This window comes from Schistocerca piceifrons, chromosome 1, assembly GCF_021461385.2.
Source record: "Schistocerca piceifrons isolate TAMUIC-IGC-003096 chromosome 1, iqSchPice1.1, whole genome shotgun sequence".
Lineage (NCBI taxonomy): Eukaryota > Metazoa > Arthropoda > Insecta > Orthoptera > Acrididae > Schistocerca > Schistocerca piceifrons.
The window spans coordinates 752,473,800-752,500,328 of NC_060138.1; the positions used below are offsets into that span (position 1 = coordinate 752,473,800).

Consider the following 26,529-nt stretch of genomic DNA (forward strand, 5'->3'; position numbering starts at 1 on the left):
AATACTGCTCCACTCATATTTCTCCTTTCTCACGTCTATCTCTCTGCATTTCAACAAAAGCTTATTTTATGATGAAGACTTTTTTCTCTTCTAGCCTTGTGACGTGAAATGCCATGTCATTCTTTCTCCCATAACTTACTTTTACCACTTCCCTGTTGGAATCAAAACTGTGCACTTTATGGGAAGAATGTCTGTTTTAATGACACTGATGACAGATATATCACATGACATCAGTTTCCGGGTATTGATGGAATTTTTGTAAGTAACTATGAGAGAAGTTGGGTAATATGAAATATGTTTATAAAAATTGATGTTTTGTACAATAATAATTGACCTTGATAGGAAATGTTAATTATACAATGCTTTATACCTAGCATTAAAAATAATATAAATATTGGTGTTTAAGATAAATTAAAATGATGTGTACACACTTTTAAATGATCAGAACAAATAAGCATGATAAATCTATTAATTGATCAACATGGTAACAATGAATACTAGCATTTTACTAAAGTACATAACAAATAATGGTCTTTAGATGACCTTATCGAATGTTTGCACCAATTAACATTATTTTAATTTACATTTCAAAGGGAACAAAAAAAAGTACTGCCACTGAAAAGTGCAGAATGGCCTTCAATAAAGGAATAAACTGGCATCAGTAGGACCAATAGCTTTAAATAACAGCTCAAAGATCACAGTTGCAAGTTAACTTTTTCTTGGGCAAAAGAATAAAATCTCAGTAACAGACATATTTACATTTGGACATTGACAGTAGTTCTGTGACTCAATTTCCACAAACATTGTTGCAACTAAGCCCCCAAAAATATACACGTGAAGCCTGAATTGCTTCATAACTGTGAAAGCAGTAGACAGACACATACATTATAAGAGAGTAAAGCAATAACCGGGAGAACAAGAAACCACCAAATATAAATGTCTGTTGCCCTCAGATATTAGTGTAATGTACCTGAGGACAGTAACAAGAAGTGTTTCCTTTGCAACATGTAGGAGTAGGTTTAAAGTAGGAAGTACTATTAAGGTTACTGAGAGTAAAAACAGTAAGAAAGTGCACTTAGTCAAAAACATGCTAACCCCATATCCACAAATGTGAAAAACTGCAAATGATTTTGCAACATCACATTTGTCTTTTCTCTAACCAATCAATGGCACTAAATTTCACATTAATAATGGTTTCTTATATTCTTTTCTGAGGTATTTTACCACCGATAGCTACTTACCTTCTGTGTTAACAAAGTAATTAATTACTCTTTCACGATAGAAAGAAAGAAATGTAGCATGGTCATTTGGAAGGAGGTATTCTGCACCTTACATGCAATAGTTTCATCTAATTTCCTCTCTGTGATGGCTGTTTCAGCATTTCACATACAATGTGTATCGTTCTTTCATGGTGGATTCATAACAACTGGTTAGCCTGTCACACATTTCAAATAAGTTGTTTACCATTTTACTTATGTTGTGTCATGCAAATGCCACCCAATTATACTAGCCTTCTATTCTTATTCTTCTTTTCTTCTGTTAATGTGTAAGACCAGATGATGTCATGAATTTCACTTACACAATGCCTGGAAAGTACAGAGCCTATATAGCTTGAATTCATTTGATATGCCAACTTACTGAGATAATTTGTTTCCTTGATCCACAGAGAAAACTGAGTTCTTCAGTTTCATATTATCCAAAGCTACATAAATGTACATTATTTGAACTCTTCTTCAGTAATTTCACAATTTCTCTTGTTTATTCAAATCTTGTATATTTGCTACTAACCTTCCCCTGTAGGTTTCCTGTACCCAGCACTGCTACACTATTGCAGAAAACACTGTGAAATCACAGAAATGCTTGAATATTGCATTGATTTCTCCCAGTCCTTACATCATAATATAATGACTATAATCATAGCGTAATTAATGACAAAGTTCCAGGAAGAGTACAACAGGATAGCAAACACAATTAATTAAAATGCAAGTCTTGCTATGTGAGACATGTACACTACAAGAGACAGGAATAATATGAAAGGAACCTCAAAATGACAACTGTAAATGGAAAAATTCACGTGGCAATGAAATACAGGATCAATTTTTCACTGTTAATTGTGTATGTGTGTGATACAGCATAAAAGAACTATATAGCCATAAAGACAGGCAAAAGTACCATTGAAGGTAAAGTATTACATCTCACTATGCACCACATGTCGGAGTCCTATAGACATGGACATCTCTAAACAGTTGCTCAGTGGGAAGTTATGCCGGACTTTTTAAACAAAAAGTAATTTTTTAACTGATGACCAAAAGTACAAGATGGATATAGCCCATTATTATAAATAAGAAACTGTATTACACCTATACAGAATGAAGGGCACCTGTATCAGAAAGAAATATAAAATTTAAGAACAATCCAGAGCATTACAAAAGAAAAAGTTACATTTTTGGATCTTCCCCTTTACACTCTTTCTGGCTTTAGATTAACTGAAAGGCTCATGCATTTATCTCCCAGTATTTCATAAGGTATAAGGTCTTATATACCCTGGAGTAAAACTCCCTGAGAATGCTGCACTAAAACTGGCAGCACTTGTGTAAAGTAGAGGTTCCTGCAGTAGTTATTTTGTTTCTGTTTCATAAAAGCAAGACTACCATTCTCATTCTTCCCCACTGCATATTTAAAACACAATACATTTTTAATTGTACACCACGATAGGCAAAGAGCGGTTGAGCATTTTAACATATCAACATTTCATGTTGAAACTGAACTCCGAGAAATGCTGTTTGTTTAGATTCCTTGAATGGGGCAAGGGAATAAAACTATGTTAAATGATTGTCTTGTGTATACAGTCAATACAGGGAAAAAGACATTTCACACAATTAAATCTGTCATCAATCCAAACGTTAGTTTGGATTCAAGATTGTCACATGACTCACAGTTCTGTTCGAATTGGAGTGCCCTCACTTTCCTCTGACCTGAGAACCAGTACACCCAACCAGTTACTTTGGGATCTACTATCGAGAAATCTCAACCAGAATGTGACTTCTTGTATCCATATACACCAAGAATTTTCAGTGATAAAAAAAGGCATGTTAACAGGCAGAAAACATACCAGGAAAAAAAAGGGGTAAAGCATGAACCTTTGTCTTCATATGCTTATCTGCATATCAGCCATACCAACAGCAAAATATTCCACAATTTCTCCTTTAGAAGAACGAACATACGGAAGAAACACAGCATGAGTCTATACATTCAAAACGTTGCCGAAAAATGATGGTTCACTTATAACATAAATCAATCTACCTACTGATAATCAATCTGCAGCTTTGGAATTCTTTATCCAGTTGTCATTTTACAAACTGCAAGATGATAAAAAATTTTGATCTATGACAGGTAATTAGTTTGAGTTTCAATACACACTCTTGTTTCATATCACGGAAAACTTCTGTTATGAATAATGTGCAGCCCCTCTCTTTCATTTTTTTACCAGGCAACAATATAAAGACATACAGAAAACACAGTATAAATTTTTCTGTTGTTCACTCCTTCCCACCAAGAACCAGCAGTTGTTATCCCTGTGTTTCCAGTGCAATGATAATCCAGCCTTCTTGGAACTATGTATGCACAGAGAACCACTATATTAGTGGAGATTCATCATTTCTCTGAAAACTAACTTCTTTACTGTGTGCTTAACAGTATCTGTTCAACAATGATCTATAAAAATATTCTTTTATCGACACCAACAAAGTATAAACTTTTCTTGAGATGAATGACAATGTGCACTGTTACACTTGAAATATTAACGGGGAAAAAAATAGGGAACATTTAACACATGTAAAGGAAAAATATTTGTATGCAATAAGGACATCTTTTAAAACTTTCATTACGAAATTTACTTTTTTCCTTTGTAACTCTGTTAGATATATATATATATATGTATATATTTATATAAATTTACTATATATAAACTCAATATGAGCCCTAATAGTTGCCATGATTATGAGCTTCACTGAAGTAGGAAACAACAAATGTTCTAAACATATGCACTTATTACATATGTCTTAGGCATAACAAACAAAGTAGCAACTTCATCCCTTGACAAAATTATATGTTCACATTTAATTACATCATTTAAAATGAACAAATCACTAAAACTATCTAGCACTGTCACTGTACTGGGATGTAAAAATGTTAAATAGTATGTACATATATCCTCAGATCCTCTCTAGATTAAAAACTCAGAAAAACAAATCAACATTAATACTGACAATGAGATGTGTTGCACAAGTGCAAACATTCGTAAGGTGTCTCAGTCGTTTGGTACCGGATAAATTACATACGACATAAGCAAATAATGTAACTTCACACAAAGAAGCAATTTTACAAAGAAAAGTATTTTGCCGTTATTAAAACAACCTATTCTCACAAAATGGCCCCATGAAATATAGAAAATAACAACTGTTCTATTGTTAATTAATTACTAATACGCAGTTCAATTATTTACATGTTTATGTACAACATACTAGACTTCTATTTATTTACATGAAAACTGCTGAACTGAACGTGCAATCTGTTATTTATATCCACAGAGTTAGAAACTGTGAACAGTCACTGCAGATGCACCACATATTCAGTTTATGAAAACTATAAATATAGTTCTAGCATACCTTCATTACAAACTTTTTGGACTTGATAAACAACAAAACAGAGTTCACTTATTTCATAACTTTTTTTCTCTCTGTTCAGTTCACAAAGCACCACAGTGGCACTATCAAGCCATGAAAGATGACAACTGTGAGCCAAATCCATAGGCACTTACAGGTAACAATCAAAATTCACACACACACACACACACACACACACACACACACACACACATAAATATATATATTTACACTACGTAGCACAGCACAAAGTTCTCCTTGAAATTTTACAGGCTGAAACAGCCTAGGCACAATTGCACTTAGGAGGCATTACCAGTGATACAGCTCTTGTACAGCTGACATTTAAGTGTCTCAAGCAAGTAATGAACATTGCATATTTCTGAGAGGAACAATATCTGTAAATAGCATAAGCAAATGTCTACCACAATTTCAGAACAGAGTCAGCATCTGAAAGAGTGGCTAGTGGGTCAGCGGCTGTTATTTTCGGTATGCGCTGTTATAGAAGCATACAGAAACAGCACTTTTATTTTATCACTTGTGTGCTTTATGGTGTCCAGTGCAACGATATTTCTTGTTCTACTAATCAACTTATTAGAGGAAGAAACCAACTGTGGAACAGGCTGATGCTACACTTATTCTGACACTACTCAGTTCAAATATAAAAATATAACTGACAATGAAAGAAACAACTGCTTCTTTTGTATAAAACATTGTTATAAGCTTTTCATAATTACATGAGGGAATAACAATCCTAAGCGTGTGTGATAAAGCCTCATCATCAAAAATATATTGTGAGTTACGTAAGACTGGAATTTATTTTAGTGTTTAAGAATTTAAAGGCTTCCGCAAATTACAAAAACCACTTGCATCGAAGTTTCTTATTCCTGCAGCACACATAACATCTTGGGTGGACAGTGAAAGTAATTCAGCAAAGTATTACTGTTATTGCAGCAGCACTCTCTCTCTTGAACCTCTACGTCATGATACAAGAAAGTTAATTGAAGTATTGTTTCTGTTATGTCAGAGAGGATACTATTGTGGCTAAGGCTCATCTGCACTGAAAGGAAACTTCTGACTACCTCAAAGAAATAATAACATTCTGAAATTCCAAACAATAGCTAGTATATAACTGAAAATTTGCATAATAAGTGTTTTTATATCACTGACAATTATTATTCATTCAGTAATATAAAATGAATGGTTATAAGGAAGATGTCCATTACTTGCATAAAAGCCTTAAATGTCAAATGTACAGTAACTCACGTTAAAGAAAATTACAACAGTGCCAATTTGAACACAATTTTGTCAAATAATCTCTCTTAGCAAATAGGATTTACAATTTTTCTATACTCCCAGGCGTGTTTCTGTATACGTGCATCAGCAATAACACACATGAAATAAGTAAAGAGCCAGATCTATAAAAAACAGTAACAAATAACATTTTAAATGCTTCAGGTACAGTGAAATTATCTGGCTCTTAAATTTAATCACAATAAACACTGCACATTTTTGTAAGACAGATGAGTCATCAGCACAAGATTAAAAAATCTGTATAAATCTAATTACTGATCAATCCATGGAAATTTAAAACAAAAAATTAAAAATATTTAACACATACGAGTGTTAAGCCAGTTTTGATGCAATATTAAAAGTAGGGTAGCCATATTGAACTGATTAGCTTAATTTGGGCAATCAGTTAAAGTTAACATACCACATATAATTTCACTATCAATTTACAGTAATCTCAACAACAAATAAAAAATAATAATACATGGTAACTTAAGGGTAAGACTTAGATTCCTCTGTAGAACAGACTATCCTATACTTTACAGAAACAACACATACATATGACTCATTTTCCCCTATTTCATTTTTTTCTTTTTCATTTTTTTTTGTTTCAATAAGACACTGGACTTACTACACTAGTCTCAAGTCATTTAAAATTGTACATCAATTATAAAACAGGCAAATCAGTAAGACACAAGACTGTAAAAGAAACAGGAGCTTCAATCTATTGTGCACTATTGTTTGAGGCAATGTCTTTAACTATATAAAAATACAAAATTTAATGTATTAGCAATATTCTGCTACAAATCTGGAAGATTTTCAGTATCTTAAATGACAGTATAGTACACCAAGTTTCACATTAGCACATTACTAAATAGCAGTGCACTAGTCAATTTAAAGCAATAAATTTAACAAGAAAAGTATTTTTTTTTTCTGAACACAGAAAAAAAGATATGAAAATTTTGGTGTTTAAGGCTGCCTTTGTACTGAAAGTAACAATTAGACTTCTTGTAAAAGTTAGTACATTCATTCATCAGTTTAAAGGAAGATTTCATTACACATTAAGTTCGCCTGGGAGTGGGATGCCGTGCACTTTGTCACTTTTATCATAAGATACTCAACAAATAACCAATCCATAACTCTTCTTACATTTATTTACACAAAGTAAGTTCAACATTTCACGCTTAGTAAGAAAGACTTGCCTGTTTTAAATCAAGACATTTGATTTCACCCCAACATTGCACACTTTTTTCACAGTGTCATTATCTCATAAAAGCTCTGAGAAGAATAGGGATCAGGACACCAGTAGAAGTTTTAGATTCACAGCACTTACGCCAATGACAATCATGGCTATCGCAACACTCAAGAAGTGAGAACAACAATCACTTGAGGAAAGATTTATACAGAAGAGTACTTCGGCAAGTCTCCTTCTCCTGTTCCAGCAGGAAAAGCAGGTCTCTGAGGTTCACCCGTTTCAACCTTGGCCTCATTGGTAGCTGAAACATTAGCATCAATATACATATATTACACACTCAAAAAATTAAAGTAAATGATTTCATATTAATGTACGTGAGTACAATGAGACACAAGGTAAAATGAGAATAACTATGATTCACAAGTACTACAAAGCTCTCTCACAGGAAAATATGAGACAGTTAATAATGACACCATGATTGTCACAATTGTTACCTCCACATTTCCCTCAATTAACAAACTGTTCCTTCACATCTCAGAATGTGTATATCAAACAATCCCTCCTTCTACATCTTTGAAATAGTCTCCATTCACAGTAATACCACGTGAAACACCAATATTTGAGAATCACTTCTGGATAATTAAACAAACTGATAAACAAGTTCTTCATAGAAAACTTTTCAAAAGCAGGTTATGTTGGTTTGTGGCAGGTTACAAAGAAACAAATCAACTTACATTTCTAAAGCAAAATTACAGGTGGAAAATAGTGTGGGTCAGTTGAGGAGGGGGGAGGAGGATAAGGGACTATTATCTGTGAATATAGATGCATCCATAATTTTTGTATGACACTGCACATCAATGTAATCAGGGTTAAATGCAAAATCACTTTTCTCTTACACAATTCTTTAATATGAAGCATAAAATTCTGTAGTCATATTTATGCACATTACCACTGTATGATGTATGTGTGGTGAGCAGTTTTATTGAGAGGAGAAAACAGGTTTTCAAAAATTTTTCATGTGACAAACGGTACTGCCTCTTTGGTAAGACAGTGGCTGAGCCTAGGTCGGCACAGTACTGAATGTTTGCGCAATGAACCATGTGGGATACGCTGGACAGGTTGGTGAGAGTGCATCTGTACTGAGAATGCTCTCTTGCCTGCCAGCCCAGTCTGCGGCTGGACATGTCTGCTAGTTCTTCCCTTTAGGGGTGCAATATCTCTCAGTTTAACTGTGCCAGCCTCCTGTTACTGTAGCAAGTTTGAGTAGTGTATCCCTTAGGCATAGACTTTTGGAGAAATAAAATGTCCACTTGTGAATGGAAACATCTTTTCTTCCAAAGGTTTTCCCGACACCATTCATTTTCACATCCTGACCAAGTTCAGCACATACAGTAAAACACTTGTACAGGGGAGAAAAATAAAACTGTATTATGGAAACACACATATAAACTCCTGGTTGAGGATGCTTTTTGAAGCATGCTTTCCTGTAATATTTTGTGGGCTAAGATTTCTACTCTGTACTTAGGTGGCTATCTACTAAACATCTTTCATATACTGTTTGCCTTTGCAATACTCTCCTAATACTATAAACTCGTAATCAGCATGGTACTTCATATTTTTGTTGTTTTACAAAGTTTATAATAGTGATCCAGCCATCTTTTCTCATTTTTATTATTGTTAATATCCACAGTTAGTTCAAAGCTACAATAAATTTAGGCATAAAGTTTTCTGCAATTACTTCTGTAGCTACACTCCTGACATATACTGCTACAACAAAGGGGAAAAAAACCGAAAGTCAAATTGGTTTCAATGGTAATTTCAGCAGATACTCCGTTTTTTGTGTATAAAGCCTCTGCAGTCAAAAAAGTGTGATACATTAGCCCGCATGAATGGATATTTAGCTTATTTCATATTGCTCTTTACACAAATACCACGGAAGACAGATTTTGGTAATAAACAATCAAAATTTTTAATTAACAGCAATGAAAGCAAGCTTTCAACAATCAATCTGTTACTAACAGACTTCTAAAACAGCTTCTGCAGCTACATATACATACACCATAAGGCACTGTACAGTGTATAGCAGATGGTACTTTGTACCAGTGTTAGCCATTCACATACTATTCCATTTTCAAATGAATCAAGGTGGGAAAATGACTGTGTATATCTCTGTATGTATTAATCTCTCTTTTTCCATTTAAGTACTCTGGAGATATCTTCACAATTTCCAATGTGCTATAGAAACCTGTTATGATCCTAGCAGCGGTCTTCAAACTGCTTCAATGTCTGTTGTTAGATCTACTTTACACGACTTAAAAACTGGAGAAGTACTCAGGTATAGTGTGTACTAGCATCTTGTATACACTTTCCCTGAATCCTCCCAAAAATCCTGTCTTCCATGCACCTGGTCCATTAATTAGTGGTTTCACTTTTCCACTCAATTTCATACTTTAGTTTCGTTATTTACATGTTCCATGGATCATAACAGTGACCTTGCGCTATGATGTGACCCCCCCCCCCCTCCCCCATCTCTCTCTCTCTCTCTCTCTCTCTCTCTCTCTCTCTCTCTCTCTGTAGTATTACCCCAAGGTATTTAAACAATGTGAGGCTGTAAGTCAATTACGTTTCCCTGTATCTATACAGCAACAATACTGTATTGCAAGGAACAACATTCTGTATTCCACCTTTGTGCCTGCTGTAAACACCAGACTGATTAACAAGAGACAGGATGGAAGGTTTGGGTCTGTTCATTAATTATACATAGGATGAGCACTTCCTAGGATGTTCTGATACATCTACTGGCATGATATAAATTAAAATGGTTACATGTTTTGTATTGTAGTGCTTCAAGAATTTTCACGTAAATTCTGGAACCACTCAACCTTCTGATGCCTCGAACACGTGATATTTTAAAGATAAGTGTTAGAGAAAGACTATTTACTGCGCAACGCGTCTGTGTGTGCAGGATTGACGTTTATCATGGGAAGACAGGAGCTGCGTCAGCAGAGTGGAACTGACAAGTGTTTGCCGCAAGTGCCACAGGCACTGTAGGAGAGGACACGGAGTAATTAAATGCTACTCTTTGCTGTGTTAGTGAATGAGATTGAGATGCAGGGGACGTCTATAAATTATTTGGTTGTTAAAACCAAGCAATTGTGATTAAGTTTAATTGTATCTAATGGGTGTTGTCATAGTTGACTTACAAGAATTTGTATGTTCATGTGAAACTTGTGGAGATGAAAATACACCTGAACGGCACTGAAAGTTTGAGGTTACCGAGTTATTTCTAGTGAGTGAGAGAGAGAGAGAGAGAGAAATACCAGTGTGCCTCAAGTACCATCCTCTCCTACAGACACTTCTCATCTGTAGAAAGTACATAATCTACCACCACTTGGCCATTTGACTGTGAACACTGTGCCAGTAGTAGGACTAGGGGAACTGTGAAGGGAGGCAGGGATCAGGGAAAGCAGAGAATATTACATCCAGCCCCCTCACCAACAAGTTTGATGTGCTGTCTTCCACTGAACCTGTGCCAGTGAAGCTTATTTCACCTGCTGGAAACTTTGCTGTGACATGTGTCAAGAGGAAGCAAATGTAAAAGGGTAGGGGCCTGCTAATCATTGGTAGTTCAAAGATTTGGTAATTGAAGGCTGACTAAACCAATTTAAGAGGCTGTTCTCGTTGCCATTAAGTGAATAAGAAGCCTCCAAGGGCAGATTGTGGTGTACACTGGAATAAATGATGAAACTGGTCCAAGTTCACATTTGGAAAATTCCAGCAACTGGAAAAGAGGGTTGATAAAACCAGGTTTGCACATGGAGTTTCACAGAAGCTCATCATCTGCAGCAATGCCTCTAGATTGAGGCTCCCCTGGTTCTGGGACAAGTAGAAGGCTCGAAACAAAGAATCTCAAGGTTCCACGACAAGCTAGGCTGCGACTTCCTAAATGTATGCTATAGGGTTATGATTTGTTGAGTACCCTTACATGGGTCAGGGTTGCACTAAAAATCAGAGGATGTTAGTCAGGTGGCTGATTGTGTGTGGCATGTGCAAAAGACTTTTAAAGATTAAAATTGTAAGGAGTACTTGGCAAATGAAAGCTCAGAGTTTGAAGCAATCCTAAAAGGCAGTGGAGCTTACATCAATACTGGGCACCGAAAGCTGGCTAAAACCTGATATTGAAAGCAGTGATATTTTGTGATAAATTAAAGTGTATATTAAAAGGATAGGGTAATGGGAAATGGATGCGGAGTATCTATTGCAGTAGTGGACAAGACACTCGAATCTACCAAGATAAAAATTGAAGCTACATGTGAGATTGCTCGGATAACACTCAGTATCAACATCAAGCATAAAAGTGTAATTGGATCAGTACACTGATCACCAGACTTAACCCAAATCTAACGGTAAACTATAGAGAAAACCGAGGTTTGTCAGTACGTATGTGCTCCAGTCACACTGTAACACTGCAAAAGACATTCAATAACTGATTGGGTTAATTACAGTTTTGCAAGTCGTGGACATGACAATACATCATGTGAAACATCCCTCAGTGCCTTTTACCTCACTCATAAGAGAGATATATTAGACTTACTGTCAACAAATAGACCTGACTTATTTGAGGATGACCATCCTGAAACTGGTACCAGTGACTATGATGTAATTTATCAACAATGATTACTAAAGTACAAAGGGTAGCTAGAACACATTGGCAGATTTACATGTTCAGTATGCTAGGTAAAGAGGCAAATCTGGAAGAATAGTTGACCGTGCACTGATAGACATGTATCTAAAAGAACAGTACACGATGGAAGGGAATATCCATGGAAAGCAGCTAGCGTAAAGAAATGTCTAAAGCATACGGCTACAGAGAGAGATGTTGAATGGAATGATTTTGACTTTCAAGACAGCAACAACTGAAGACTTTGATTACTCTTGCAGTAGAATCTTATCGGAAGATTTCTCTCAAAAACTCAAAAAATTCCAATCATATATAAAGGTGGCACCAAAGTTAGTTTTGGTACATTCATGGATGACGGGAACTGAATTTTCAAGCAGCAAAGCAAAAGTAGGTATGCTGAATTTCATTTAAAAATGTTCATCTACAAAGGAAGATATAGAAGTACCGCCTATATTACTTCTCACACTACTTTGAAAATGAGCGATATAGAAACAAATAAAAATCATTTAATTAAACAAGGCTCCAGTGCCCCATGAAATCCCTGTCACACTCTACAGGATGCTCCAAGAGGAATGGTCAATATTCAGGTACACAAAAGGAACGCTCATTTGAAGCACAAAAGGAATGCTCATTTGAAGCACAAAAGGAACACTCATTTGAAGCAATTAACTTCATATGGACATATGCTCTATTCCGAATGGTTTCCAAGATAGAACACAGCTGCTTCTAGACTAGTGGCACACACATACGTCTTTTACCCACCCAACCTCTTTAACATACTATTGTAGCACCTCCTACCTCATTGATTTCAACCTCTTTGCTCAGGACGTATTTCTGCCATTAAATTACCCCATTCAATGTGCCCATGGCAGATTATGAGTGTAGCACTGCTGGGATTGAGAGTGTATCAGAAGCATCACTTAACTGTGTCTGTGCAAGTGCTGGCTGAAATGCCACACACATGTACACTAATGAAGAATATGCATATGTGGGGGATGTTTACACCTTAAGTGAAGGTAGTGCTGGGCTTTCCGACATGTTGAACTACTGATTGTTGAGGTTTTCCAGTTTTCAGCACATGCCTGAAATAGGTATTTTTCCAATTTCCCATTTTTCTTCTGAAAGATAATCCAACAACCTGTGCAGGAACATCACCACATTGCTGAAATGTGTGCAGCGTAGTCCCACTACCAGCCTACAGCAACTTTCTGCACATATCAATGTCCCACAAATATGTGTATGGTGAACATTACACTTGGAAAACTTGTACCCATTACACATGTGTGTCCACGATCTCCACGTTGGCAACAATGCCATGTGACTTGAATTTTGTCACTCGTTAAAACTATTGTCATTTGCTTCCATTAACACTATTCACGGATGAAGCCACATTTACATGGAATGGAATCAACAACATACATAATAATCATTTGTGAGTACAGAAAAATTCATGACTGGTAAGGTTGATAGGTCCAGTCATTTTAGAAGAGCACATAAAGGGACAGAATTACTTAAATTTTTTGGAAAATTCGTTTGCTGAACTCTTCAAGGACATTCCTTTGGCCATGTAGGCTGCAATGTACTTCCAGCTGCTCCACATTTTATCAGACATTTGAAGGAACATCTCAACCGCACTTCGCCTAATCACTGGATTGGTCATGGTAGTATGATTAACCGGCTGCCAATATTGCCAGACCATATCGCCAGCCCTAACACCACTGGATTTTTTTGAATGAAGTCTGACGGATACAAATGAAAGTTGAATATGTGAAATGAACTGCTTGATCACATTACTGACATTGCTGCCCTCATTACGGACTGTGCAGAGCCTCTCAGACAAGCAACACAATATATTCTCCCACGAGTGCCCAATTGCACTTAAGTTGATTGTGGGATATTCGAATTTGTATGTGAAATGTTCAACAGCTGTAATGTGACGTGGATGATACTGCTTACTGAATATGTTACAAATGTGAATTTTTCAATTGATATTTTCTAAACTGCTAATGGTAATACTGACTAACTGTTGTACCTGTGTAAAACTGACACTGTACTGAATAATAAAGAAAATAAACAACAACAACAATGTACATTATGTTGTTGTATCTTGGAAACCATTTGGAATAGGCCACATGCCCATACGAAATTTTTTGCTTCAAATGAATGTTCCCATCATATCCCTGAATGGTGACCATTCCCCTTGGGACATCCTGTATACATTCTCAGCGTGTGTTGGATCTCATTTTAATAACAATATACTGCAGATTCCTTTAACAAGAAAACCGTCTCCAGTGGTTGGAAAGCACAGGCCACACCCTAGTACAAGAAGGGTATAAAAACATGTTCCATCTGTTGCAGAATCCTACACCATATTCTGAACTTGTACATAATTACAACTTTCATGCCATCCAGCATGAATCCTGAAAATACTGATCAAGCGAAACTTAATTTGTGCTTTTCTCATGTTGCATCCTGAAACAATATGGTGGATGCTGTACTTCTTGACTTCTGAAAAACATTAACAAAGCTGTTAACAAAAGGACAATTATATGAGACATCAAACACAATTTGTGACTGGATTGAGGGTTTCTTGGTGTAGAGGATGCAGCAGTTACTTTGGATGGAGAGTCACTGACAGAAATTAGTTGGGACCCTCGTGGTTCACACTGCACACTAATGATGTGACGGACAATAGCAACCTCAGATATTTACAGATGTGTCATGAATTACTATCTGACAAAGCTGCATCACCATCCAGCCAAAACTTTATAAGTATAGATAAAGAAGGTGGCAGACTTCATTTCATTGGCAGGACACTGGGAAAATGTAGTTGTCTACAATGAACACTGCTTAAAAATCACTTGTTTGTCCATCTTAGAATATTACTCAACATAAAATAGAGTTAATGAGGAACACATTCAGATAGATGGACAGCAAAAATGGTCGCAGGTCTGTTTGACTTGCAGGAGTGCCATGGAAATACTGAAAAACGTGAATTGGTATATGCTTTAAGACAGACACCAATTACCATGCAAATGGTTACTTGCATAGTTTCAAGCATCAATATTAAGTAAAAAATCTAACGATATTCTTCATCGCTCTACACATCAGTCCTGTAGGGATCATGAAGATGACATCAGACTAATTACAGAACACCAGAGCAATTTAAGCAGTTATTTTTCCCAAACTCCATTCATTATTAGTACAGGAAGAAACCCTAACATGTGATGCCATGCACTTCACAATAGTTTAGGTATGTCTGTGGATGTAGATGTAGTAGCTCCTCACAGGGCTGAGTGCATTCTATCTCAAGCATCCTACCACTCTTCTTCTAAACTCTGCAAGCCTCCTTTCGGTGTTCATGGGAAGAACAACTGTCAGCAAACCTCCATAGGAGCTGTAATTTCTCTGATTTTCTCACTGTCACTTCATGAGGCATATATGGGAGGAAGTAATATGTTTCTTTTCTCTTCTACAAACGAACATTCCAGAGATGTAGTAGTAAACTTAACACAATGCCTCCCTACTACTGCTGACACTTACAGTTTCCTGGGCATCTCCATATGCTCTCACAGTTATTAAATTATTGCATGATAAAAAGTTTCTCTTTGTTGGCTCTTATCTATTAACGCAATCTGGTAGGGGTCCCCGATTGATAAGTAATACAAAAGAACCAGTATCACAAGTGTTTTGTGAGCCACTTCTTTTGTGGGTGATGTCCATTTCCTTCACACTTTTCCAAAGATCTCAGGTAGGTACCTGCTCTTTATAATGGGATTTTATCCAGGCAATCATGGAGCATTGTAGTTGGTGACACAGCCACAAATCAATTGCATATTGCGATACGACGTCTATTCCTGTTATATTTCGCAACTTTGAGAATGCATATTTTTTCTCTGTGAAATCATTGGATAAAATTCATGTCTGGGGACCTATACTTTTTATGTCATGTTATTTTCTATCTTCTATTTAAAAAAAAAAAAAAAAAAAAAAAAAACTGATTACTCAAACCAAAGAGAATGTAAATATATTTCAATGTACTTATTGGTGTGAATCATACTCCGTGAGCTGTCACCGTGGTTTATGTTTACGGTGCTGCAGGCAGTAACAGTGGAGAGTCAGTGTTATGCTGTGGAAGACTGTAATCGAAACGTAACCTGTCTCCACTGTATCAAAGTGGGATATATTGCTAATGTACCAAGAAATGCCGAAAAGTTATTTTTTGACTAGTTGAAAGAGAAGAATACTTATTTTAACCAGGTGTTTCATTTTGAAGAAATAACATTCAATACTTGTTTACATTATTTTGGGAGCACAGCAACTTTGTGTATAGAAGAAGAGTAATATACTATCATTAAACACTTACAATACCCAGGTAACCTTTTGGCGAGATTATAACCCAATTAAATAAAAGAACAATGAGCTACAATAACAACAACAGTAACTGCAGCATCACACAAAAAGGAGAGTATTGTTTTAATTATGAACACTTTGTGATGAATGGTGTTAACAAAATTTGTTCTAGGTTCCTCGTTCCGCAACCAACTGAAACAATTCAATGTCAAGTAAACTCTCCCAGACATAATTGTAACTGAACTTTATTTTGTCAGTTATTTAACAATACATGGATTACAGGTGGACAGGGTCCCATTAGATCTTCCAACTTTTATGAAGTCATTGCACTTTAGGTCAACTGGGCAGTTACTTTTAGCAATTTTACAGTTACCCAAATAATTGGGGTGAAAGGAAAGGGAACAGGATGGGAAAGAGATGGGAAGGAAATAATGACTTCCAGTTGCACAATGTATCACAGCAATGCGATGGCAAGAATTGAAAATTTGTGCTGGACCAGAACTAGAACTTGAATGCTCCTGTTCTCTTGAACAGTTACCTTAGTGACCTTGGCCATCCAGACACATTTTCCAGCAGACCAAAAATTCCAGCTCCTTTCTCGACATACTGCAAAGACCCCTGCCCATTAACCCACCTCTCGCAGGTTTCTTATTCCCGTAGGGGTTTGGACATTGGTTGTGGATCCACAATGAAACTTTTTCATGAGACAGCTACTGTGCCAGTGATTTTTCATCAGCAATGTAATCAAACTGAAATGGATCCAGCCCCCCCCCCCCCTCCAAAACACACACACACACACACACACACACACACACACACACTACTCAGCTAGGGAGGCTAACCTTGATACGTAATCACACAAAAATAAGAAACTTTCACTTAGGACAGGTCCCATTTGCCCCCTCACAATATTTCCCCAATTCTGGTGGTTATTAGCCCTTTCTCCAACACTTATGGTGATGAATGCTAGAACATGGACTCAATACTGCCAATACACACACACACACACACACACACACACACACACACACAAATGTACATACAGTATATCTGCTTTCAGAACTTTTAGTTCCAAAAGATAGGAAAGTGTACATACTGACATTCTCCTGAAAGTAAGTGCTGGCCAATAAGTTTAAGATTATGTTTATCCCTTGTTATGCCTATAATTCATGCAGATTATATGTACCTTTACTGTCTGGTATCGATGTCTGTACTGCATAAAACTATCACAGATTGAATGAAACCTGTATAAATAGTAACAGTTACCTTCATGCCAAATTTGATAGGCTGGATAGTTTCACACAATGGAGCAGGGCACATCCCCCCCCCCCCCCCTCTCTCTCTCTCTCTCTCTCTCTCTCTCTCTCTCTCTCTCTCTCTCTCACACACACACACACACACACACACACACACACACACAACACATACATACAAAACATGCATCATACAGGATTTATCCAAATGGCCAAATGGGACAGAACCCAGGGAGTGGGTACATGATACAGTGACCAGCGGAAGACAATTAATCACTGGCATTGCGTGAAGATGGCAACAAGTTAGCTTGCCAAAACATTGCACCATTTGGATGATGCCATCCTTCTGAATACCTGAGTATATTTCACAACGATCACACACTAGGAAAGCCTAAAGTTACAATTTTCTCATCTGTGGAGTTAGTGGGCATATATACTTGTACTTCTTTGGTGACCCATGGCTTTCTATCGACCTTGGCTGTAATAATCTACTCACAATACTTCAACCACACTCCTATTCCTTGTCAACTGATTTCATATGCTAATGCTGCACACATGGCCAACATATGAGAAGCCAGGTTCCAAAATAGTCTTATAAGCTTTTGGTCAAAACTCAGCTAGTAGTGTTTTGTGAATCTACTCCATCTTGTCCACTATTGTGTTAATATACGTTGTGTGGAACACCACGTATTAACACAATGCTAAGTGCCTGTGACTGTTATAAACATCATATCTACTAACCTACTGGTTCCAAAATCCCTGTTGTTGCTTCCAAAAACTACCTCACTATCCATCAGCATCAAGTTTATAATAAGAATTAGAGTGCTACTTGAAAGTAAACATGTGCCACATTCATACGGAATGTATAATATTTCATTTATAGAGTTAATACAAATGAAGGATTGTAATGCTGAGAAATTGTCCTTCGACTACCAGACTACCAAAACGTCCTGATCACGCAGCATATTATGCTAGGCTGCTGTATGACAAAATTTTAGTGTCTAACGGCCCCTCAGGACAAGGAAACTATGACAGTCTTTACTTGGCTTGTGGCAGATCACCGAAAAGGATCAACAAAATTTCATCTGCCTGACAACTTTTCAATTTGAGGGTATCATCAATTACATTAAATTTTTCTGCCATGGTTGTCCAGGAAAAAACAAAAATTTTGCAATAAATGGAATGTTTTACTTTTAGTTGTGCAATGAAGCTCCACCAAACATCAAAGAAGTGTGAATAGTCTACCCAATTGTTTGGCCCTCCTTTCTTTCACTGGATCACGTATTCAGATGCGCTGAAAATGCTGTAGACAAGAAAGAAGTCATTTTTTGTACAGAAGAATTCTTCTGACTTTTTTTGGAATGAAGGCATCATCAAAAAGTTAGGAAGTGATGCATGCAAAGTAATACACGAGAAAGGACTAGGTAATGCAACACTAAAACCTCTATCACTTTAGCACTTCAAAGTCTCTGATGCAAATGTGTCTACATTAAAAAAAAGGAGGGCAAGACACCTGTTGTAGTAAGAGGAAAATTGTTGTACATGTCTGACATTTCAGTGTATCTTTGGTGAACCCCAGATGTACTGCTAAATGCAGTCCATGTCAAATCAGAAAAGTTACAGGATGTACACCAACTGCTACCTAAATATTATGGTGCTCAATGGATATATAATGAAAATCTGTCATATTATATAGACATAGTGTATAAAAGGAGCAATTCTGCTTTTGGATCTTCTGAAAGTGAGGAACACCTTCATGAACTAGAAGAAGATGAAGCGAGGCTTTAAAGAACAAATGGATTCATTCCTGCAACCTATTAATGTAATACACTCTGATCATTATCTTCAACTCAAAGATTCATTTCTTGTAGTTATTTTCTCATTTCCTCCTCCCCAATCAGCAGTTAATAACTTATTATTTTACATTCTGATGGACCCACAGTATCGTATATGTCAGTATAAGACATTATGAAAATGAATGCTCCAAACCATTTGCAGTAAGGTAATATGTTTTTTAATAGTTTACACAACAGGCCTGTTTTGGCTTACTGTCATTATACAGTGAGCTGCGAAATAACATTGGTAAGGTTATCTGTACATAAATTGAGGCTGTTTTACTTTTACATCTGCACTGGTATTTACGTCTTGTTGGAAGTGATGAAGATATTGCATCAACAGTAAAGTCTTTCTGTCATGCCTCAATATGTGTAATAGTTCTTGTAATTGCGAAACATAAAAAGATGTTTTTGTCAGATATTTTGGTAGTTCAGTTTTGACAGTTCTCTACTATGATGCTATACATTTTCAAAGTATATACAGCTTACACAGATGATGTTACCTATCGTCTTTCTTATTTTCCTTTAAATTTTATCTATGGTCCGTGTAAGTTTTGTTTATCATCAGACTCTGTCTTTTTGTGTTCTATTACATCAGTAAAGTTTTGTAGATAGTATTTATGTTTAAATTCTGTGTATTCATTTAGAATTGTGTTTTGATATTTCCTTGTACGAATATAAATTTCCAGTTCTCTGAGAATATTCATAATAAGTCCTTTTGGTTGTTTGTATATTTCTAGCACAGATTCAATTTTCTCCTGTCTGTGGTGTTTCGTTTTCAGGTGTAAATAAAAGGTTGATGGATTACAATCACTGTTTATAGTATGTTCTTTAAATTTGGTGTTAAAATTTCGTAGAGTTTGACCAATATAGAAATTTTTGCACTCATCACAGTTGATTTTGTATATTGCAGAAGTAGCATATTCTGAGATTTTGGTTGTGCCTGAATATAATTTTGTTGTATGATTGTTGTTTGTATGGAAACCCAGTTGTTTGTGTGTGGATTCAAATAGTGAAGTTATCTTATTTGATATTCATCCAGGTAAACTGTAGGTAATAAGGTTGTTCCATGTTTTGTTAAGGTTGCTCTGGTAAGATGTATGTCATTATGTATCATGATGGGTTTCACTCTTGTGTGTTTTTTATGTAATTTTGTTACTATATCTGGATCAAAATATTTTTTGTAGGCTATGTAACAGATTGTTTTCAGTTCTTTTTGTATGGCTTATTGTTCTAGAGGTAAATTGATTATTCTACTAATCATGGAGTTTGAAGAAGGCATGTTTTTGTGTTTTAGTATGGCAAGAGGTGGCATTTAGGATATTATCTGTGGTGGTTGGCTTTCTATACGTATCAAATGTGTGGTGGTTGTAGCTAATTGTTAGGTCAAGGTAGTTAATTGAATTGTCCACTATCAATTCCATAGTAAATTTGATATTGGGATGGAGGTTGTTCATTGCTTGATGGATATTATTGATGTGTGTATTGTTTTCATCAATCTATATATATAACAGTAGACAATCTTATTTATTAAGTATTGCAAATATTTAACACATTAGAAGAAAAAATTACCCATTCACAGTGGCCAATACTTTAAAAAGATCATTTAAAATTACAGCTATGTTGTTGATAAGTTGATACTGATTGAATAATGTTGATTATAACCACGCTATGAAAACTTTGACAATAATTAAGTAGGTTGTCATGAACATAAAAGGTCCATTATTATTTGGCACCAAATATCCTGCAATCCTTGAGTTGCAGCTCCAAAACCTGCCTTGTTGAGTGTGCAGTTCCAAATATCATCATCTCAAAAATATAATGCCATATTGTCATAATGTTTGAGGGATCAAACATTTTTTTGGTATTGTTAGCTATTTTTTGTCGCAAAGGTTATAGCAGATTACTTAAGACAACCTTGCACAAACATTTTTCATTGTTTGTGGGAAACCATAAAAAATGAATAAGAAGCTTTATGGAACCTGATGCCTTATATAAGTGTAATACTTATAAAAGCGCTGGCAGGTCGATAGACACACAAACAAACACAAACACACACACAAAATTCAAGCTTTCGCAACAAACTGTTGCCTCATCAGGAAAGAGGGAAGGAGAGGGGAAGACGAAAGGAAGTGGGTTTTAAGGGAGAGGGTAAGGAGTCATTCCAATCCCGGGAGCGGAAAGACTTACCTTACTTTCGTCTTCCCCTCTCCTTCCCTCTTTCCTGATGAGGCAACAGTTTGTTGCGAAAGCTTGAATTTTGTGTGTGTGTTTGTGTTTGTTTGTGTGTCTATCGACCTGCCAGCGCTTTTGTTCGGTAAGTCACCTCATCTTTGTTTTTATATATAATTTTTCCCACGTGGAATGTTTCCTTCCATTATATTGTAATACTTATAATGTTCATTTAGGGGCCTGTAAATATTTGAATGCCATAAAAAAGAAATGATGGTCCAATTTATGTCTAGCGTATGTTTTTAAGAAGCAAATCGCTGGCAAAAGGTCTCTCTCTCTCTCTCTCTCTCTCTCTCTCTCTCTCTCTCTCTCTCTCTCTCACACACACACACACACACACACACACACACACACACACACACACACACACACTATGTGAGTAACTAACTATTGACATAGTTCTATATCAGTGAGTTTTAGTGACACAAAAATGTTGAACCAGAATGAGTTAAGTTTTAAATCGGTTGGTATGTATTTGTGATTTAAATTTGTTAACAATTATGATCCAAATACATAACGAGTCAACTACCCATATCACATCAACTAACCACCACGATTATCTTCAATAAGACAACAGCTGGCCTTTACAGAGCAAAATATTCCTTCCCTCCATGCACTGCCCTTGGTGATGTAACATATGCTGTGATAAGTACTCACAATACTGCCTCATTAAGACAGATGGATTCCTCTTTATTACGTTCATACCAAATTTTTCATACCATGTTACTGTAAGCCAAAGTCAAATGTTCTTGGCCTGAACAGAGATAGTGTCAATACCAATGAAATTTTGTTTTTGTTATGAGGGGAGCCGGCCGAAGTGGCCGTGTGGTTAAAGGCGCTGCAGTCTGGAACCGCAAGACCGCTACGGTCGCAGGTTCGAATCCTGCCTCGGGCATGGATGTTTGTGATGTCCTTAGGTTAGTTACGTTTAACTAGTTCTGAGTTCTAGGGGACTAATGACCTCAGCAGTTGAGTCCCATAGTGCTCGGAGCCATTTGAACCATTTGTTATGAGGGTACTTGGTTGTGCAGTGTATCTCTGGAAAATTTTACAGACAAGGGTTTTTTAAAGTTGTCATGCTGTGTGCATTTCATTCAAATGGATACATGGTGACGAATGGACTTCAAAAAGCAAATTACAAATTATTATGACAGGCTATGTAACTTTTACTGAATGGTGCACTACACTTCAAAGTGGTACAGATACCTGACACTATTTTTAAAGAATAGTCATCAAGTCTCTGTAAACATCGGTCTGAATGTTCTACCAATCATTCAGTTCTGCAATTACAGAAATCTGTTCCTTAGTAATGGAGCCACTGAAGAACCAACTTCTGAACATTCTCACTGTTGGAAAATCTCTTTCCCTCAGATGTTCTTTCAGCTATCCAAAAGGATGGAAACTGCATGGTGCAAAATCTGGGTCGTTTGGTGGACATTTCCACCAAAATGTTGAAGCAAAGATTGTGCCGTGCGTGCCATGTCAGGTGTCGTACAAGAGAACAATGTCTTCGCTTAATTTTCCATGCTTCTTGTTCTTTATTTTGTTGCTCAGCAACGTCAGTGTTGCAAGTAGAAACAGGCATTAAAGGTTGTGCCATTGCTATAAAATCTATGTACATAACTCATTCAAAATTGAAGAAAACAGTTGCCATTACCTCTCCTGCTGATGAAGCAACTTTGAAGTTCTTCTGTGGAGGCAAGGAAGTGTGCCTTCATTCCATAACCACTATCTTTGTAGCAGGTGTCAAATGATGGGCTTATGTTTTGTACCCCATAATAATGTGGCTTAGGAAATCATTGCCTTCCATAGAGAATTCCTTGAGATGCCATAAACCTTGTGCCTTTGTGTGCACGATACAGTGACTGTTTGACCCAACTTGAGCATAATTTCCAATACTGCACTTGATCTGGCAGATGGAATGAGCACTGCCTACTGAGATTTGCACTTGCTGAGTAATGTCCGTGATAGTCACACTGTGAATCAGTTCTTTGATTGTCTGGACATTTTTGTCTGTGTTCGACATTGATGGCTTTCCTTCCCCATATCATCATCCAGTTCTGTGCAGCCTTGGTTAAACTGCTGGCAAAATCTCACTACTGCCAAACGTGGCACTGCAAACAAGTGTGGTTTGGTAAGTCTGGTAAATTTCCCAGAAAGAACGGGACACTTTTCTTGTGTCTTCATGGTTTGTAAGCTTGATTATTACATGGATCACATAACAAATATTTACAGTTCACTGTTCATTATTGATAGCCATCTGAATTGGTCAGTGTGCTGACAACGACTGAAAATGTAGAAAACAGTTTCATGTTGTTACTGAAACATTTCCATTTGAAGCCTTGTATTGCCACACAAATCGAAACACGTTCGGACAAGCACTGAAGAGAAAGCGTGCTCCGGCCATCCAACTGTGGTCATAACAAAGGAAACCACTGACAAAATGCACAATATGGTAATGCAAGACTGCCAAATAAAAATTAGGGAGATTGCTGAGACTGTAAGCATCTCAACTGAGAGTGCAAAATATCCTGCATGAAAAATTGTCTATGGAGAAGCTGTGTGCGAGGTGGATGCCACTACTACTCACAGTTGAACAAAGCACATTTGGCATAACATTTCAAAATAATATCTAACGATGTTAATTGCAATCCACAAGAATTTCTGTGTCTATTTGTGACTGCTATTATTACACACCAGAGTCAAAAATGCAGTCAAAACAAATGACAAACGCTGGTGAAAGTGCACAGAAGAAGACAATGACCATTTTGTCACCTGGTAAGGTGATGGCCATTGGTTTTTGGAATTCCCAAGGAATAATCCTCGTAAATTACTTGGAAAAAGCACAACCATAACTGGTCCCTATTATGTTTCATTATTGGACTATTTTAAACTAGTGTTGGCTGAAAAAATAACCCTCAAAGGAGACTGTGTCAGTAAGGAAAGGGAGTTGTTTGCGAAACAAACATTTTCTCTTGCTTCTTTAACAGACTTATCAAATCACCATTGTACGGTCCATATGCCACGAGAATATCCTGGTGAATCTGTGTGCAATTTAGATGTTTTACTGAACTGTCCCATGTACTTCAACTTTGGAGTACATTTATGGTTGCTGTGTCAATTCATGCACACACTGTCGTGCACCTGTTATCAGTACTGCAGCAGAACTGTGTCTGCAGGAAATCCAGAACATGTACTCTGTTTTAAAAGTGTCACTCTTGGTGCACAATGGTCTTAACATGAGACAACAAATGCTATTTACTTTCCGAAGTCCCAATGCACACAGTAGTCACATACATCTTTTGTTTTGGACAGTCACTGTCTACAAAAATTCACACAATGCTTCTGCACATTCACTTGCAATAGTTAGAAAACTAGAAGTGGAAATAAAATATGCCACACTTCTCTTGAAAGTGATCCATATGAAGAATGGCTCATTAAATTTGTGAGATGCAGCCACACAAATTCTGCTTCTTCTAATATTTCAGTTACAGATCATTCAGCCATCTTCGGAGTGAGCCAAAAGACTGACACTCAAGCCATTGCTCAGTCCTTTTAAACATGCAGACTGCAATACTGTGCATGCGTCCACAGATACAAAGGTACCAGAGATGTCAATCGGTGGCACAGGAGTGCACGAATTACATTTGTGGCTGCACAGTCGAACCTTGCGGGGATGTCGAGTGTGTCTGTGAGCTGCACTGTGGCAATGTCTTTGTGAGTTTATGACAGAACATGTTATATAACCCACTAAAATGCTGGCTCTGCCACAGCCAGTTTCTAAGGCTGTAGGAGCCAGGTGTACCTGCAGTGTTCCGTGCATGTTTCATGGACTGTAAAAGTCTTCTGTCTGATGTATGGAAAGCCACACTTGAAAGATCTTGTCAACCTCAGCCTTCTGGAGCATCAAATAATGTTTTACGTAACCCAAGAGTACTTTGTGCTTGCTAAGGATCCACCAATTTTTGACGATAGGCTTCCCACATATGTCAGAAAATCCATGGATTTTAATCTTTCTGTGTGTTGTTCTGCAATCTTTATGCCAACTATCGCTTTCATTCATAGCGCCTGAAGTATCTGCTGTGGAGAATACCCGTTGGCTTAAAAAAGGGTGTCCCAAAACAACAACTACAGATGGAAACATCAATAGTCTTATAATTATACTATTGGATGATTGGGGATTAAATAGGTTTGAAACAGATGTCAGTGGCACGTAAAAGACAGAAAATTGTATGCAAAAAAGTAGCAATAATAAATCTTCATGCAAGACAAGTGCAACAAGTGTTAAAGCTGATCAAAATAAAATGGGGAAAATATCTTAATGATGTTTCAATTTGTGATTTAATAAGTGTTTTGTCAGAGCTACAAATAATATTTTTATAAGTGCCAAGTTTCAAACATTTTCATTCATTTTCAAATCATCTCCATTAGAAGGTAGCATTTGTACATAATTACTTTCTGTGTCAACCATGGGTTATTCTGAAACACCATTGTATATATGTTATTGATAAATATGTCCACACACAAACCAGAAGGGCAATTGCCCATCACCAAACCATGACTGCTGGTGCACTTTCTCACCAAATTCAAAGCAATTGAAATCCACACTAAATTCCAATAGTTCAAGAAATTCTATTACTTCACCCTTTTCCATGATGACATTGTGTATTAAATGTCATCTAATTATTTTTTAAAGTTTCATCTATTAGTACATTATTATGCTGTTTTTCTGTGTCAAATGACCCTAATAAAAATTCTGCCACTGGAGCCTATCTTTCACCACAAACAACAACAACAACAACAACAACAACAGTAATAAGCATACTTTTGCTCTGTTTGTGGAGTTTTATTAAGGCACTGACTGGTGGGAGTTTGGCGATGAGCATTTGCCGCTCTGGGTTATTAGTGGACATATTTACCAATAATTTAGAGACAGTGGTGTTTCAGAACGACACACGATTGATGCAGAAGACAGTTACGTACAAACGCTTCTTGGATATACATTCACTGTAATAAAAGAAGAGGAGGA

General features: G+C 36.7%; 1 protein-coding gene across 2 annotated transcripts in view; it reads right to left on the reverse strand.

The window, feature by feature from the left end:
• Positions 1 to 3,909: 3,909 nt before the first annotated feature.
• Positions 3,910 to 26,529, reverse strand: part of LOC124711989 (transcription initiation factor TFIID subunit 4) — a 197,676-nt gene continuing 175,056 nt past the window's right edge. For both annotated transcript variants that reach the window (XM_047242285.1, XM_047242277.1), the window contains one exon: positions 3,910 to 7,447. In XM_047242285.1, the coding sequence (XP_047098241.1) occupies positions 7,334 to 7,447 (114 nt within the window). In that variant the 3' untranslated portion in view covers positions 3,910 to 7,333. The remainder of the gene's footprint in view (positions 7,448 to 26,529) is intronic.